The sequence below is a fragment of the Chroicocephalus ridibundus genome, chromosome Z, assembly GCF_963924245.1.
Source record: "Chroicocephalus ridibundus chromosome Z, bChrRid1.1, whole genome shotgun sequence".
Taxonomy (NCBI): domain Eukaryota; kingdom Metazoa; phylum Chordata; class Aves; order Charadriiformes; family Laridae; genus Chroicocephalus; species Chroicocephalus ridibundus.
The window spans coordinates 37,614,362-37,630,504 of NC_086316.1; the positions used below are offsets into that span (position 1 = coordinate 37,614,362).

The 16,143-nt window shown below is 39.7% G+C and overlaps 1 protein-coding gene across 1 annotated transcript in view; it reads left to right on the forward strand.

Moving 5' to 3' along the window:
* The window catches only part of MFSD14B (major facilitator superfamily domain containing 14B), a 38,692-nt gene that overhangs the window by 5,807 nt on the left and 16,742 nt on the right, over positions 1 to 16,143 (forward strand). Inside the window, exons 2-3 of the mRNA XM_063320247.1 lie at positions 11,533 to 11,628; positions 14,245 to 14,307. Coding sequence (XP_063176317.1) covers positions 11,533 to 11,628; positions 14,245 to 14,307 — 159 coding nt within the window. The remainder of the gene's footprint in view (positions 1 to 11,532; positions 11,629 to 14,244; positions 14,308 to 16,143) is intronic.

Sequence of the window (16,143 nt, forward strand, 5' to 3'; positions counted from 1 at the left end):
CTTTGGTGAGGGTCTTTGAGTATGTTTACTTGAATTTTCAAAACGCTTATTAACATGATCTCCTCTATCTGTACGTGTTATTTTGAGAACTGCAGGAATTTTTTTAAGGCATGGTCTCTCTTTACAAAATCTGTGCAGGCTTTTCCATCTTGAACAAGTTGTGGTTCTAATACTCTAGACCAGTGCAATATGATTTACCCTAGCTTTTTTTTTTTTTTGGAGAGACTGCATCACGCTGTTACTGTCCAGATACAGATCAGCTTAAGGTATTTCTTTTACAATTAAACTACAATTAAAATTAAACAATGTATAAGCTGAATTTAGTTATGATTTTTGATTTATGCTCCAGCTCACAAAGCATCTAAAATGCTAAAGGCTGTGGTGGGTTGGAAAGTACTTCACTTGTGTTTAGTGTGTTCTTGCACTGCCTACAAGTTAAATGTGTTAGACTGGGCTTTGTGCATATAATCACTTGGTGATTGCTGCATGTGACAGAGGCAACTAAGGTCTTTAAGGTGCTTTTTACACTTGAGTGAATTCTTGCCATTTTGAACAAATGGGGTATTTGTGGGGAACGGTTGGAATTAAGGTGGTTGCTAAATACTTCTGATTGAAAATTAAAGACAGTAGACACTAGGAAGAGGTAAACATGCAATATGTCTAGAGGGAGCTATCTGGGTAATAGGTGTGGAAGAAAGAGCATCCATAATGTGGTGAGATGGGCTGGTAGCATAATATTTGTGCTAGAATAAGCTAAAATGATTAAATAGTGATGTCGTGGAGCATACCAGGAAAAGTTTGCATTTGAAATGATTGAATTTTTGGGGGAAACTAAGAAAACGGCAGTGAAGGTAAACATGGAAAAGGAATGTGCTTTATAATTTAGCATGAACTTCAATGTCTGAATGATTCATACATGAAAGCATGTTTCTCAAAATGTTTTACTGATTCTGTTAGTTCAGTTCTTTGTTTTCTTCAAAACATTAGAGTTGACATAGTGGACTGCAGTGCAGGTAGCCGTGTAAAAACTGTACTTGTAGCAGTTAATTTTTGTAGGTGGAGAATGTTACTGTAGACAATTTTTAAAAAAGAAAGTAACAAGTTTCTTCATACTAATGCACTTGAATTTTACTTTAAATACTGTACAAGGACAGAGAGTACTGTTTGCAAAGTCATCTCTGTACTGGAAGTAGAATAAGCAGCTAGCAGGCTCTCCTGAGAGAGCCTACTGCCTGGTGGTAAAGAAGTCCCCGGAGGAGGGTGTCAGGGGAGAAAGACAAGTTCCTGTGATTATCTGTTTAGAAGTTTAACGTGAGCTTGGCTGTTACCTGCCTCAGAGGTAACAGGATTACTGGAGAGGTACTTCAGGGAGATCTCTTCCTTCTCGGGGCAGGATAATCTATGAGGCCTGAGCAGGTTGCCTCAGGCTTTTCCACTTGGGTATTGAAAGCCTTTGAGCACAGAGAATGCCCAGTTCTGTGGGCAGTGGGCTCTGCTACACCCTCGTGAGAGGAAAAAAGTATGCTGTATTTATCCAATCAAGTCTTTTTTTTTTAATCTGTCTAGCAGGATTATATGGCCCTCATAAAAAAATGTGGAAAGTCTGAAAAGGCACTCTGGGGGACTTCAGGATTTGAACAGTTACAAGTGGTTTTGTTCTGAAGTAAGTGCATTGCTTAAGAGAAATAAACAGTTAAGCATGTTTGAAATTGGATGGTAAGGTGCTTTTGCAACCATTCAGACAATTTTAATTGTTAAATTACAAAATTCTTACAATTTCCCCCTTTCCTTTTTCATAATCTTATTGTCTTTTGCATTTCTAGGGCATGGTTCCATATGAGGCCTCTAGAGCCGACAGCATGGTGTTACATTCTTCTCCTTCTTCTCCTTCTCGACAGTTTTTATTGTCTTCTAGATGAAGCATTTTTCCAGGGTATGGGGGAGGGTCTACTTCCACTCGTTTCGTTAGGGCAGTTTCAATTAATCGTTGAACTAATCCTTGCACACAGGGAATGATACAGCATCCTACAGCCGCTAACATTCCTGCTACCATTATAAGAGAAGTCAATATTGATACCACCATACATTTCCATTTCCCAAACCAGGAATCCAGCCAACTTGTCAGTGAGGTGTCTATTCTAGAGTTCTCAGCTAACTCATCAGCTAGAGTGGTGAGCCCTTGAAGGGCTTTAGTTATAGTACCATCTGGAGCTGCATTGTTGGGGATGAAGGTACAGCACCGATTCCCTAACATTACACACACACCTCCCCTCTCTGCTAAGATCATGTCCAGGGTGATCCTATTTTCCCATGCCATTCGGCTGGTTGCATCCAATTGTTCAGCTATTCCTTTTAGTGCATTCCAGGTATAATTAATAAACCTCTGTTGGTTATAGTAAATATAATTTATCCAATCTACATTTTTGTTTATAGTTACCCACCAGAAAAAGACAGATTCGAATCCTGCTCCTATCTGATTCCTTGCTTTGTGCTCATCTGGGACTCCTCTAGGGACTCCAATGGAATCTATATATATCCGTTCATCAAAGGATACACCCACACTTCTTTTTACTCTGTTGCCTGAGCTCAGGATTCCTGTTCCTTTTTCAAATGCTAGGGTGAATGGTATTGCCAACTGTACTATTGCACATGTACCTTTCCAGTTAGCTGGCAACACAGATCGCAAGGTCTTCCCTCCACAATACCACCAGAGATCCGCCCGAGGCACTCATATCACTGAGTTGTTTCCTTTTATATCCTTGGTCACATTCAGAGTTTCAGTGCATAAGGTAAATCCCCCCACAGGTTTGGCAGCATTCACACCCTGCCGTGAGAGGCAGACTGGATGGTTACCATTTGCTGTGGAAAATGCTGGTGGCACTTTAACATCTCTAGACTCTAAGGCAGGAAACAGTAAGGAAAGTGAATGACAGGTCTCATTTCCCCAGGCGGTCCTTTCTTGGTATAATGCTGTCATAGACCACATCCCTACAGAATCTTTCATCCACCCTAAGGGAAAAGGGACGATCTGTGCTGTGGGCCTTCCTGAGGCACAAGCATAGCAATTGCTTTGGTTCAAACTACTAACAGTATATTTTACCCGTTCTACCCAAGCATTTGTCTCACCGTACCCTGTCTCAATCTCAAATGTTTGTCTAAGATCTTTAATCTCAGTAACTGTTACCAAGGCTGGATCATTCGGTGGTTCCCAGTGTTGTATTACTGGGAGTTTTAGTAGTCATAGTTGTCCCTTCCATTTGACTGCTGTTTTCCAGTGCAGCTATTCTAAATCTTCCCCTTGGGTCTCTTCCAGACACATCTGCTCCTATTCCATATATTAGGTTAGCCATATCATCCCTCTGGGTTATAGTTATCAACAGAGGATTACATTCTAAAAGGCCACACTCTGGGGAAGGTGATCCTTTGTAAAAATGTATTTTCTTTTTTGAGAGGGTAATAGTAAGAAGACTTAATCCACTTGTCATCAACGGTCCACCCTCCAATTTGGGTGGTCCACCACACTTCACTCCGTTGGTCACAAGGTGCAGCCTCGTGATATCCCTCTGCGACCCTCCAAATTTCTGGGCACAGGTGCTTGTTTTCACCACTCAACCATCTTTGGGCCTCTAGATTCCCACACTTCACTACTTGACGGGCATCAAAGCGTACAGTCTGTGGGGTATTTCCTTTAGTGATATTTATGATAAGCCTAACCGGGTAATCTGGGTGTGCACTTCGTATGTGATCTATGCGTACACTCCAGCTTCCTAGTGGGAAGCTCAGTACTGCCCCTATGACCAGTATCATCGCAAAATGCTTCTTAAAATTCATGGCATACACAGATTTATGTCTCCCAACTGGATCATCCCGCCCCAACCCACAGCTCATTGTCTCTTTAGGGTTACTCGCAGCGGGCTGTCAGTAGAATGTACAGTCCACCATTCTACTGGATCTGTTGGCAGGGGTTCAACTGGTCCTTTTAGCCGAGTGTAGTGAGTCCATCCTTTTTCTGCTGTCCTCACTGCGGTTTCAGTAGTGAGGAGTACTTGGAATGGTCCTTCCCACTCCGGTTGGAGCTTACTCTCTGTCCAGGATTTGACTAGTAGCCAGTCCCCTGGTTTATACGGATGGACGACAAATTCCAATGGCAGAGATTGAGCAAGAAGGCTTTTAGTTCTGAGGAAAGAGAGAGAAGACAACAGCCCTGGTATATATTTCTTAAGGAACATGTCCTTGGTTTCAAAGGGCACACCTTTCTGGATCTTCCCATTCAAATGCAAATAGATCTCTGCTCCCTTCATCTAGTGGACAAGCCCAAAAAGCATCTTTTAAATCCACTACACTAAACCATTTATGATGAGGAGGAATTTTACTCATTAGGGTATAGGGATTTGGGACCACCGGATGTCGTGCCTGCACTATTTCATTAATCTTTCTCAAGTCTTGCACTAAGCGATATGAACCATCCGTTTTTTGCACTGGCAGGATCAGAGTGTTAAAAGGGGACATACAGGGTTCTATTAACCCATCTTTGGCTAGTGCTTGTATTACTGGTTGCAGCCCTTGCCTTCCCTCAAGGGGAATTGGGTACTGCTTTTGTGGAATCACATTTGAATGCAGAATGAGTTTTACCCTGAGGGGTTCTATTTTTAACCCTCCTCGGTTCCCTTCACTCACCCGCACCTCGGGACTTATCTTTTGCTCATCCTGTTCTGTTAGCAGCTTCATAGATACCATTGTCTGTCCTCTTAAAGTTTCTATCTTTAATTCTAAACCAGTGATAAAATCCCTACCTAGGAGGTTACTCCCAGCTTCTGGTATGTATAACAGAGTTCCCATCACTTTTTCAGTTTCGCTTCCCACAGTCATGGGTTCAAAAACAGGGACTGAGAGACCTTCACCCTGTATTCCTGACACAACTATTCCTTGATTAGACAATTTTGCCCCTTGGGGTATAAGATTCAAAGAAGTTCTAGAAGCTCCAGTATCGACTAAGAAGACTGCTTCCTCTTCCTGAGGTCCCACCTTTAAATTTACCAAGGGTTCCCGGTGGGACCTCGAGCTGGGGAACCCCTGACTTCCCTATGCTACATAATCAAAATCCATCAACGACAGCACTCGTTCCTCCCTTCTGAAGTCAGGGCACTCCCGCCTGAAATGGCCTATTTTCCCACAATGATAACACCGTGCCAGTGAACCCCGAGCTGCTGGTAGGAGTGGTCGGGGCAGCCCTCTTCCCCGCTCTCTTCCCCTGTTATTCACCCCTCTTCCTCGCCCCCAAGTTTCTCGCCTTTGAGTTATTACAGGATCAATCCTTTGTCTTACGACTTGATCCACAGTAGATACCATCATTTTTGCTTTCTGCTTCTGTTTTTCCTTCTACCTTTTGACATATACCTACCATATACCTCAACAAATCTTCTAAGGGTCTCTCGCTCCACCTCTCCATTTTTTGTAGTTTCCTTTGTATATCCGGCCAGGCCTTCGTGACAAAGTGAACTTTTAATAATCCCTGTGCTACTGGGTCATCAGGGTTCATGCCTGAATATTTTCTCATTTGATCCCTCAGCCTTTGTAAGAAGGCAGAGGGTGTCTCATCTTTTCCTTGTTGTATTTCAGAAGCTTTAATAAGATTTTGCGACTTAGGAGCGGCTTCTCTAATGCCCAAAATTATCGTTTCCCTCAGGTCTTTCATATTTGTTCTGTGTTCAGGATTATTGTTATCCCACTGGGGATCCACATTTGGGAATTTCTGTTCGGCTGGCACTACACCCTGAGCAGGTGGGTTTCGTTTTTCACGTTCCTGCATAGCAGCCCTTCTAATCATTCCTCTTTCTTCTCCCGTGAACAAAATATTTAAAATGGACATGATTTTGGACCAAGAATAAAAACTTGGCCCTAAGAATTGATCTAACTGTTCGGCTACCCCTATGGGATCCGCAATTACAGATTTCACCTCTCTCTTAAACGCCCTCACTTCGCTACTTGTGAGTGGAGCACTAACGTAACCCACTTCTCCTGCTCCTAGGGGAACCTCCCTTAGGGGATCTGCAGTTATCTTGCTCCCGCTTCCGACTGTTCTTTTTCTGAAGGCAAAGGGAGATTTAGGATGTCTTTACGACATTGCTCTATTTCCTAGCTCAATCTGGAGCATGCTTTGGTGGGGGTCACGCTGGGGACTTTCACTTGGGAATCTTCCCGAGGTGGCTCTTCTCTCCTGGGAGATTGGGGCTCCCCCGCTTCTGCAGCTTCACTGGGACCTGGGAGCACTGGCACTGGTGGTGCTTGGGGTGGATTATAAGGGGGTGGTAAACAATCTAAAGGGTCTCAGTTTGTAGATTCGACCTTTGTGCTATCTGATTTATCATTAGGAGTCTTATTTGGGCCAAAACACACTAGGAGGTCTTATAGGCTCCTTTGTCCAGACAAAACAACAACATTGTATCACTTTCTTTTTGTCCTTATCCCTTGTACAAGATGGACTATTCCAATATCTCAACATCCTCCCTAATGGACTGTCTGGGGGAATGTTCCCGGGGTCTTTCCTAGTATCCCCTTTCCCATCCCTAGGCCTAGAATCCTTATTTCCCATTCTGAACACAGACTTTTCTTACACCCCTTCCTTTCGCTTCGTCCTTCTCCGGCTGCGCCCCTCGCGGGACTGCAGAACCGCGGATCCGGACTCCACACTCGCTTTGTACCGCAGTACATCTCAGTCACTCACACACAAGTCTCTTAGAATGTCCCGACCACCAAGGCAATACAGTCCGATTTTTCTTACCTTGGTCCGTGCACGGAGTTGCCTAGTCGTGCTGTCTGTGCCTACTGCACCTATCCCTTTTCCCCCTGTGGTTCACAGAGTCTGCCGTCCAACTGGGTCTCGAGATCTTAGTCGATTCCTCCCAGAATCCCTGCCGACGATCCACGAGACCGTTGAAATCAACGGGACGCGTCTTCCCATCCTTCAGCGACAGGGACTCCCAAGAAGATGACTTCTTATCCCGGACGAGCCCCCAGATTGTGAGAAACAAGTTCCGGTCCAAATGAAACAGGCTCAGGCAGAATCCTCTGTGAAGCACATTTTTATTTACGTTCTTGCAAGAGTGGGTGACCTAGCAAGCAGGCACACTTGCAGTTCTTGAAACACACCTTTTTATTCCCTAATCCTGGCCGAATTTTTCCCTCCCCTGTTTCCCATTGGTTAGGTACTCCAGGGTTCACAGTCTGTCCAAGGCGCCTAAAATTCTTCCCGCATGTCCTGCCTCCCTTTACTTCTCTTTATGCTACACCTACAGGGACTATCTGACTAGCTTATTTCTTTCCTTTTTGGTAACAAAAAAATTGCTTAATGTCATTAGCCCTGGTTAAATGTCTGACTACCCTTCTAGACACTAATCCAGTAGGAATCAGTTTGTCCTCTTGTCTGTGTGATAAGAGATGTTCTACAAGCCTTTGCTGGAGCCTCTTTGTCTTAGTCATTCCCTTATCATGTCACCTCTGATGGAAACGGTTTTTCTCCTCTGCAAAAGCAATACCTGCCTTTCTTACCTTACTGATCATATATTGTAGTTTTTCCCCCTTTTCTATGAGAAATAGCTCGACAGCTGGATTTATGATCTTGACATCTTCTCATGGGTTTGTTATAGTTGAATTTAAAATAAATCGAGTCCGAAATAGATTCAATAAATATTTATTGAGGTAGGAAGGCAAAAGCAGCGCTGGGCGGCCGGGGAGTCGCAGCTCCACCAAAGGCCGGCAAATTCAAGCAAGCTGAGCAGCTGTTTTTGTCTTCAGGGAGGTCAGTTTTGACATCTTCGGTACACCCCTCTGTAGCTTCTTGCTTGAGGTAGTTTAGATAAAATGTGGGTCACAGAATCATCTCAAAACAATACATTCCGATAACATTGTGGTTAAGCTTTTTGTCAAACAGGAGTTCCTATGTTGATGTAGCAAGATAACATTGCGGACATGTCTCTTCTGGTTAAACAGGGAGTTCTCAAGACTGCCACAATGGGTTCATTCCTCTTGCTTAAGTTGTTTGATCAGCAAATCACCTTTAGTTACTTATTACAGGTTTATTGATGTTCAAAAGCTGTGTTCTGCTTTTAAAAAAAAGAGTTTGTATTGCATCCCAGTAGTTCTCCCTGTTGTCTTCAAATTAACTGTTGGGTTTATTCTGCACGCAAGAAAGGCAGAAGAAAAAATATTTTGGGGGTATGGAGGCAAAGAAGCATATAAGGAGCAGAAGTGTAAAATTGGAAAAATAGTACATATTTTGTTAAAACTCCTAGGATTTCAGATTTTATAATGATGGCCTTAAACTTTTATCGTTAAGCATCTGAGATTACGTAATGTTTTGCTTATTATTGACTATGCAAGTATTATACCTTGACCAGCAACTGCATTTGAAAGCAATCGTAATGTTCATATGTAGTTTCTTAGCCCACATACTGTCCTGTTGTATGAAGATCTGTGTGGGTAGAAAATAAGCCCATAACAGATTTTAAGACTTCCCTGAGGGCACTTAATTTTTAATATTAACAATTTAAAGTTTGAGGGTGCGGGATGATGAAAGCAACTTTTAGGTTGACCATATCTGCACTATTTCTGAAATTCTTTTCAAATTCTTTATCCATAAAGAATTCATTATGTTGTCCCCATATTGTCTAGTTCAAGAAGCCTAAAGCTCTTTGTGCTTCAAGTTTATAACCATTTTTTTTGCATGTGTGTCTCAAATTCATTCTTTATGTAAATTGCATGCAGTTGTGTTCTTTTGCAAATATTTTTTCAATATAGAAATGAGCCACACATTACTTCTGGGTTAGCTTCATCTTAAAAGCAAGTGTGAAAAGTTTTTAGAAAGCTCTTTGATTTCAAAATGAGTAAAGAGGTTTTGTTGCTTTTTTTTTTACCTGTGGTCCAGGCTGTGTACATGATCAATCATAAGCTATTTTCTTTTCTTGAAAATAACTTGATATTTTATTAAAAATTTGAAAGCTTTTATCGTAAGAGTGATGAGCATCTAGAAGTAACTATCTGCATTGGTCCATTTGACAATGTTAGTGAATTTTCCTGATACAGACATTTGCACAGGTGTTCTTCAGTTATCTAGACATTAGGGCTCTGTAAAGAAAACTGAAAATCAGCTACAGTCTAGGTGAATCATTGATCAGGTAACTATTAGTATATCTGATGTGGAATGCTTGACTTCATTTAGACTGGTGCATGTTCCGTTCAGGATTTAAATTCTACTTTTCCAGGTTATGTCTTGAACCCAAAAGGCTATAGAGATTTCTGTTTTTTCAGTAGTTCAGTGCAAATATCTGTAAACTGAATGATACTGCTAAAAATGATTTGCAGACTGTTTTAATCTCCAGGAGATACTCATTTACGTTCAGTACAGCAAAAATGCTTTTATTTCACAGAAATTTTTGAATGACTTCTGAAGAAAAAAACCATGCATGTCTTTTTGAGTATTTATGTACTTCATCTTTCTGGTAAACCACATAAATCTCAGATCAAATTTGCATGTAATAAAAACATTAAAAAGACCCAAAAAACCCCCCAAAACCCAAAACAAAACACTGCATAACTTTAGAACTGTTTGCTGAAGGCAAACCAGAGGTTTATGCTCCAACATCATGCTAAGTGATACGGGTTGGGGCGGGTGGATTAAAGTAAAGTAGAGGCAGGAGAAAAGCTGGCGAGTCCCTTATGTACTCTCTATTGTAAAATTTGCCTGTTCCAGAGAAAACCACTGTGGAAGGGATCTTCAGACTTCACCGAAATCTGTGTGAAGTGCTAGTCTGACTGACATACATCTTAGCGTAAAAATACTCTTAAAATTGTTGTCCTATTACGTTATGTAGAAGTATGTGCAGACTTCTTATATGAGGAATATTTTTTTTCTCCCCATAATCTTTGGTATCTTTGCTATTTAGAGATTAAAAGTTCCATGGTAACCTATGGAGAAATTTTAATAATGCTTGAAAGTTATCAGCCTCCCAGAGATAATCTTTGATCTGTGATACTATCATATTATTTCCTAGGGGTAAGGGAACTGTTTCTTCAGATCTTCAAGCTCTGAAGCAAGCTGCAATGTAGAAAATAATTTGACTCTTATTAGCTAGAAAAATGCTGTCTGATTATGTTTAGTTTGCTGCTACGAGTTTTGATAAACTCTGATAGATTTAAAAATTATTAGAGATCTGGGCACTTTGACTGTCCAGGCAGTAGGGATTTCTTTAAAAATTGTTACTATAGGTGGTTGGTTTAAATGAATCTTGTAATACAAGTGTTTTCTAAACCTATAATTATGTCCAATCTAGATGAATGGTACTGAGTAGGTGAGAAACACCAAATGTGTCTCTGCTTTACTTTCGTCACAGGCTGTCTTTGACTTTTTTTGGGTTCAATGGGAAACTCCAAGTTTCATGTTCTACCTACTTTCCACCTGCTGAAATCACACAATCTGGTTGGTAACGTCACTAGGTTACATCAGTTCAGCTGAATCCTGCATTATCAAATTGCTCAATATGCAAGAGAAGCATCCTTTTTTACTTTGGGTAAACTTCCAAGTATGTGTAGGAGTACCAGATGACAGCACTGTATTGCTCCTTTCTAAGAATTGCCAGTCCTATGGGAGTGTAATGCCTTTGGATTGGCTAGAAACACTGAAAAACAGTTTTCTACAGGACAAGTGTTAGAGGAAAGGGAAAGTGTAATTTTAGAATACAAAAACTTTGTAGCAGTTACTATGGCACGGCACACATAGAAATGAAAGAAAGCATCAATTGTGGTTTGATCTGCTTTACCCAAGGGTTCTGCTGGGTTTGTCTAAATAAAAAGATTCTATCTGTCTCATCTGGGATCCAGTCCATGGGTCTGGAATGGCAGTGGTTTCACAGCATCATAAGCACATCCATAGTTTGTTAATTCTATTACTTGTTGACCAGTGGAACTGGGTCTCCAGTCTATGGGCATACACAAGCATGAAATCAGTGGATCAGCATTCGACAGACAGATGGCATAAGCTGCCCTGTCTTTTCTCATAGTTTGGCAGTTTCAAATACAAAAATCAGTGCTCTTCTGATTATGTACATTGTCATAATTTTGTTGTAATGGTGATGTAATCTTCATAAAGCAGATGCGTTTTATTGTTTCTTGTGGAGGTAGCAGGGAGAGTTAGCCGTTTTGTCATGCTGCTATAGAAGGGTTGTGAATAGTGCTCGAGGGGAGGAAGCCTAAAGGCACACTGGAGATGACAGCAGTATAGGACAATGTCAGGAATGGGGAAAGCAGTTCTCTTCAATCAGCAAAAGTTTGAAGGAACAAACTTTTTCACGTTCCCTGGAGATCTTTAGTTGCTTTGTAATAACTTTTCTCCACCCTTGTTTGGCTTTTTATTGTTCCCAAGGGCTTGGTAGTAGGTCATCCTGAAAGATGGTTATGCTTAAAATATGTTTGCAAGAGATCTTTGCACACATAATGAACTGTATGTGTACAACCACTGCATCTGTTTTTCTTTCTTAGCAGCAAGGTATTGATCGGCCAAGCGTATACCATGCGGTAGTCGTCATATTTCTCGAATTCTTTGCCTGGGGACTCTTGACAACCCCAATGCTAACGGTAAGTATCACTGATCAGCTGTTGTCTTAGCAGTAATAACAAAAGTTAATTTGCTAATTCCTAGGGATCGGAGTTTGGTTTTACAGTTCCTGCTTACCTCATTAACTGAATTCCAGGAGTCTTAGCATTCAACACTCTGCAATAGTAGTATGTAACAGCTGAGATCTGGACTGCTGGAAGACTAAGATATAGTGAAAAGTAAATTAGCAAAACATTGTACTACTCTTTAACTTTTATTTGCCTTTTAGAGTAACATTCATTTAGCACATTGATGAAAGTCTCTCTGTAAATGCTTGCTTTTTATAAGACTTCATAGTTCCATTAACCTTCCAGCCTTAACAATTGAATAAACTATGCATCTCATAGTAAACTTTGTACACTATTGTGGGGTGGCTGTTTTGCCAGCATGTAAACTGAAGTAAAATATAAAGGCTTTCATCTAAGAAATGGATTTTATAAGTATTTAATCTGTTCTGGAATGGAGTTATTTTCCAGATAATATGAGTGTTTGGTAATAGGACATGAAACCTTTCATGTAATGACATGGGTCTTATTCGTTGGAATCAGGCCTGCCTGAGAGAAGCAATCAGGAGTCTGTTAGTGCAGTTTTTCATCAGATAATGTCTGAAAATACTTTGGATACATGACGAGCAAGGTCTTGTGGGATTGGAACACCTTGGAGTTAATTATTTGCCTTTCCCAAACTCCAAATAAAATAACTCTTGAAAGGTGTTTGTCTGACCTTCCTAAAGACAATCACTGATCTTTTTAACATAGCTTAATGATAAGCAAGTCCATATAAACAGTTAACAGATTACCATAAAGTAGATGTCTCATCTTGTTATGCTATTTTGCTAATGTTAAAATATGAGGAAGCTTACTGGGTGGCCTTTCTGATTCTTTTTTTTCCTTTCCTTTTTTTCTTAACCAAAATGCTCAGCTTCAAGTTGCCCTAACTCAACGCTTCTTACTGAAAAGGATAATGTAATAATAGCAATTCTTAAGCAATCTTCAAAAAAAAAATCCCACTTTAATAAAAACTGTATGTTAGGGGGGTTCTTTCATGGTGTACTCCAGTTGAAATAGTTCTGTATGAATTTATACTGTTAGTCACATGCAGCTGAAATGTTAATTCTTGAAATTAGTTTTAATCGTTGCCCTCTGTCTAATGGGAGTGTTATGAAACACTTCTAATTCTTACTTTGCTAAAGTAAGCTAAATTCTTACTTTGACTGAAGTATGTGGATTCAGTACAGTCAAGGTCTTGAATGTCTTGTATTTTGAATATTGTGTTCCTCTCATGTGGTCTTGAATACTTACGAGGCTATTGCATTGGATTCAAAACTTAATTTAAAGCACTGAGTTGCGTATAATGGTGTAACATACCTTATACAGGTGTAAATTACTTACTTCTGTGTTCCTGAGGGTGATCATCTTTATTTGTAATCAGCTTTGCACACACTGAAAGGCTGCTGTTTGTTTTAAATCATTTCAAATCTGGTTTGATACTTTGCACCCTTCTGTCTTGTCGTAACTCAACCTGGCCTGCTGATCAGACAGCAGTAGTAGTACTAGGCATGTAGAGCTTTGAAATCAGCCACCTTGCTCATAAGAACTGCCAGCTGCCCGCAGGTTTATCCAATGGGAAGCACAGAAGATGAGACCAAAAGGGAAAAGGGGTGTAAATAAGCAGGATTATCTGACCAGTAGTTAACATGGGAACAACTACGTCTATTAAACCTATAATTTGAGAATCTCAGTCATCCTTGAAAAATGATGCTGATAACTTTTCAGTGATACTAAAGTATTGCTTCAAGCTAGTGGCTCTCTCAATATGCATATAAATAATTTTTGTAGTTGTTCGCACTTATCTATAGACAAAAACAGCAAATGAATCTGAAGTGTGTGTGCATACACACTTTGATCATTGCGATAGCTTTTTCAATTGACACAGTAGCACCTGTGAGGCCTTTTAACTCTCTTGCATATTTATGGTAAATCCTTTTAGTATAGATTAACATGCTTGCCCTTGAATTAAGACTGCTGGTAAAGCACCTTAAATTAATTTATAGCTGTACTTAAAGGACATATGAAGCACTCGTGACTGTTGCTGGTATTTATAAGCATCTACTTGTTCATTGGAAGACTATTGAACATGTCCGATTTGTTCAGAAATAGTTTTCTCAGTGCCTTTACGGGCAGTTGTGAATATAGCGCTGTTTTTTTCTTTGCAGTTATCAGAATCTCGTTTTCACTCCTAATTAGTAATGATGATTGAGTCAATCATTGAAGGAACTATCTACCTCAAAAATTCTGTGATTGGTACCACATGGAGTGATTTTGCTTACATTAATCCCCTTTCTGAGCAAAGTACCCTGAACCAAACTAGCTCTGCAGTACTGTGTGGTTGTATGAACAGAGGAATTTATGCCAATAAATTGATATTAAACCTTGTCAATATTTTCTCATGAAGAGAAATAAAAGTGTAATTATGGGATAATATACTTCTTTAATAAGTCTCAGTAGAGCTATCCTGTTTCATAAATCAAATTTTAAACTTTGAAACAACTTTCTCCTGCCTTTTCTGACTCAAATATTGCTTTTGTCCTTTGTCAGGTCTTACATGAAACATTTTCCCATCATACATTTTTAATGAATGGTCTTATTCAAGGTGTTAAGGTAAGAATTTATTTTTAAAAACTTCTGACCTAAATATTTTGTGTGTTTCTATATCATAATTTGTCTCTCCTTCATTCTCCATAAAAACATTGAAAACCCTGAGAATATGGTTCATTCTTAAACCATTTTTTCATTGTAATGATTGTATTCTTGGGTGTAGTTCAAGATTTACTGCTAAATGCCAGCATCTTGGAACAAATGCAATATTTCTCAGAAGCTTAAATTTCTCTCATTTGAATAGGTACCAGTCGTAGCTATTGTGATCTTGATAAGCATCCTTCTGAGAATGGAGCTAGGTTTTTAATGGCTACTTCGTAATGTTAGTTGATTTATATCAAAAGCAGATTAATGCAGCCATGATGATACCATTGAGATAAAAAATGAAGCACTTAAAACACTGTGATTTTGTCCAAGATGTGGTATAAAAGCTAATTTTCATCAGGATCATTTATTTTTTTTTCCCCTGGTCTTTTTTTATCAATTTTTGAGCATTTTGTGGTGGTCAAGATATTCAAGGCAGCTTATAGCTTACTTATACCATGCAGTCACACAGTGGCTTTGCTGGATTGTTGCCACAAAAAAAAAGCTTGCAAAATTTCTCCACCGTAACTAAAACTTGAAAGTCTCTTCTTTTGCTAAGTGTCTTACTGATAGGCTTCAAAGCACTTACTGTAACTTACGACTAAGTTAATTTATAGCAAACAGAAATTACTTAGCATGGTATTCTGTTACGAATCTAAAGTGTTGTTTTTAGCTGTAAGAACATGACATCTTTAGGATGGACTTGCTGTCTTGATATCTTTCATGGTGGATTGTCTCAAACTGAAAGAGGGAGTTAACTTTGTGTTGTTCTCTTAGAAAAACAAAGGTCATGTTCCTTTTGGTGTTTTCTTTCAACTGTTCATTCACAGTTAAGTATTACTATGAGTACCACTCACAGCGATACTCATCATGAAGGGAGTATTCCCCATATATTTTCTACAGAGCAGATCTGTAGAAAAGTGCATTGATATAATGGTCTAAATGTATCTATTACTCTAACAGGTGTAATGAACAGTGGAGCATGGACCAGAGTGAGCTTGCACTTCAGTGTCCAATATTTTCTTTAAAATGCTTATGTCAGAAGTGACAGCAGAACATGTTAGTTGATATTCTACTGAAGTCTGACTCTGAGGAGCAAAAATATTAATTTCAGCTAAGGCATCGAACTTTCCTGGGATCTGATGGTCTGGCTTTATAGCTGTTGCTCTCAATTTACTTACTGAAATCATTGGAATCGGAGTTGTTTACTGGGATTTAGCAGAATAGTGATTTAGCACAGTAGTTGTACACATATGTTAAACTTGAAGGTCAGTGTATTTGTGTAGCAGAGGCTAGCTAAAGTTAGCTGGAGTAGACTTCCAGGGTATTGAGGTGCTTACGGAGCCATGTATTTACTAATGTTTGGCTTTATGGCAGAGTTGGCTGATGGGAGAACACTATACTAATTAGGAGGGCAATGCATCTGTTCTGGAGGTTTTGCATTTAACAAACCTGTGAAGGGCTTTGCTTATTTTAATTCTGTGTGATATAGAACAGATTCGAGGTCTAGATCTAGGACTTTATAAAATGCTGAAATATCTAGTATTTGATTCTTAGTCAATTTTTTCCATGACAACTGTACCTGTAACGTGACTTTTGCCACTGCAATATCATCGTGGTGTTCTACTGTCTCAAGTTGTCAAGCTTGCTCAAATGGTCCTCATTTGTAGATCCCTGCAATCTACAAATGTTCTGTACATCAGAAATGTATAGTATAAAGCAGTAAGTGTTCTGTTTAATTTGTTTCAGAGAACA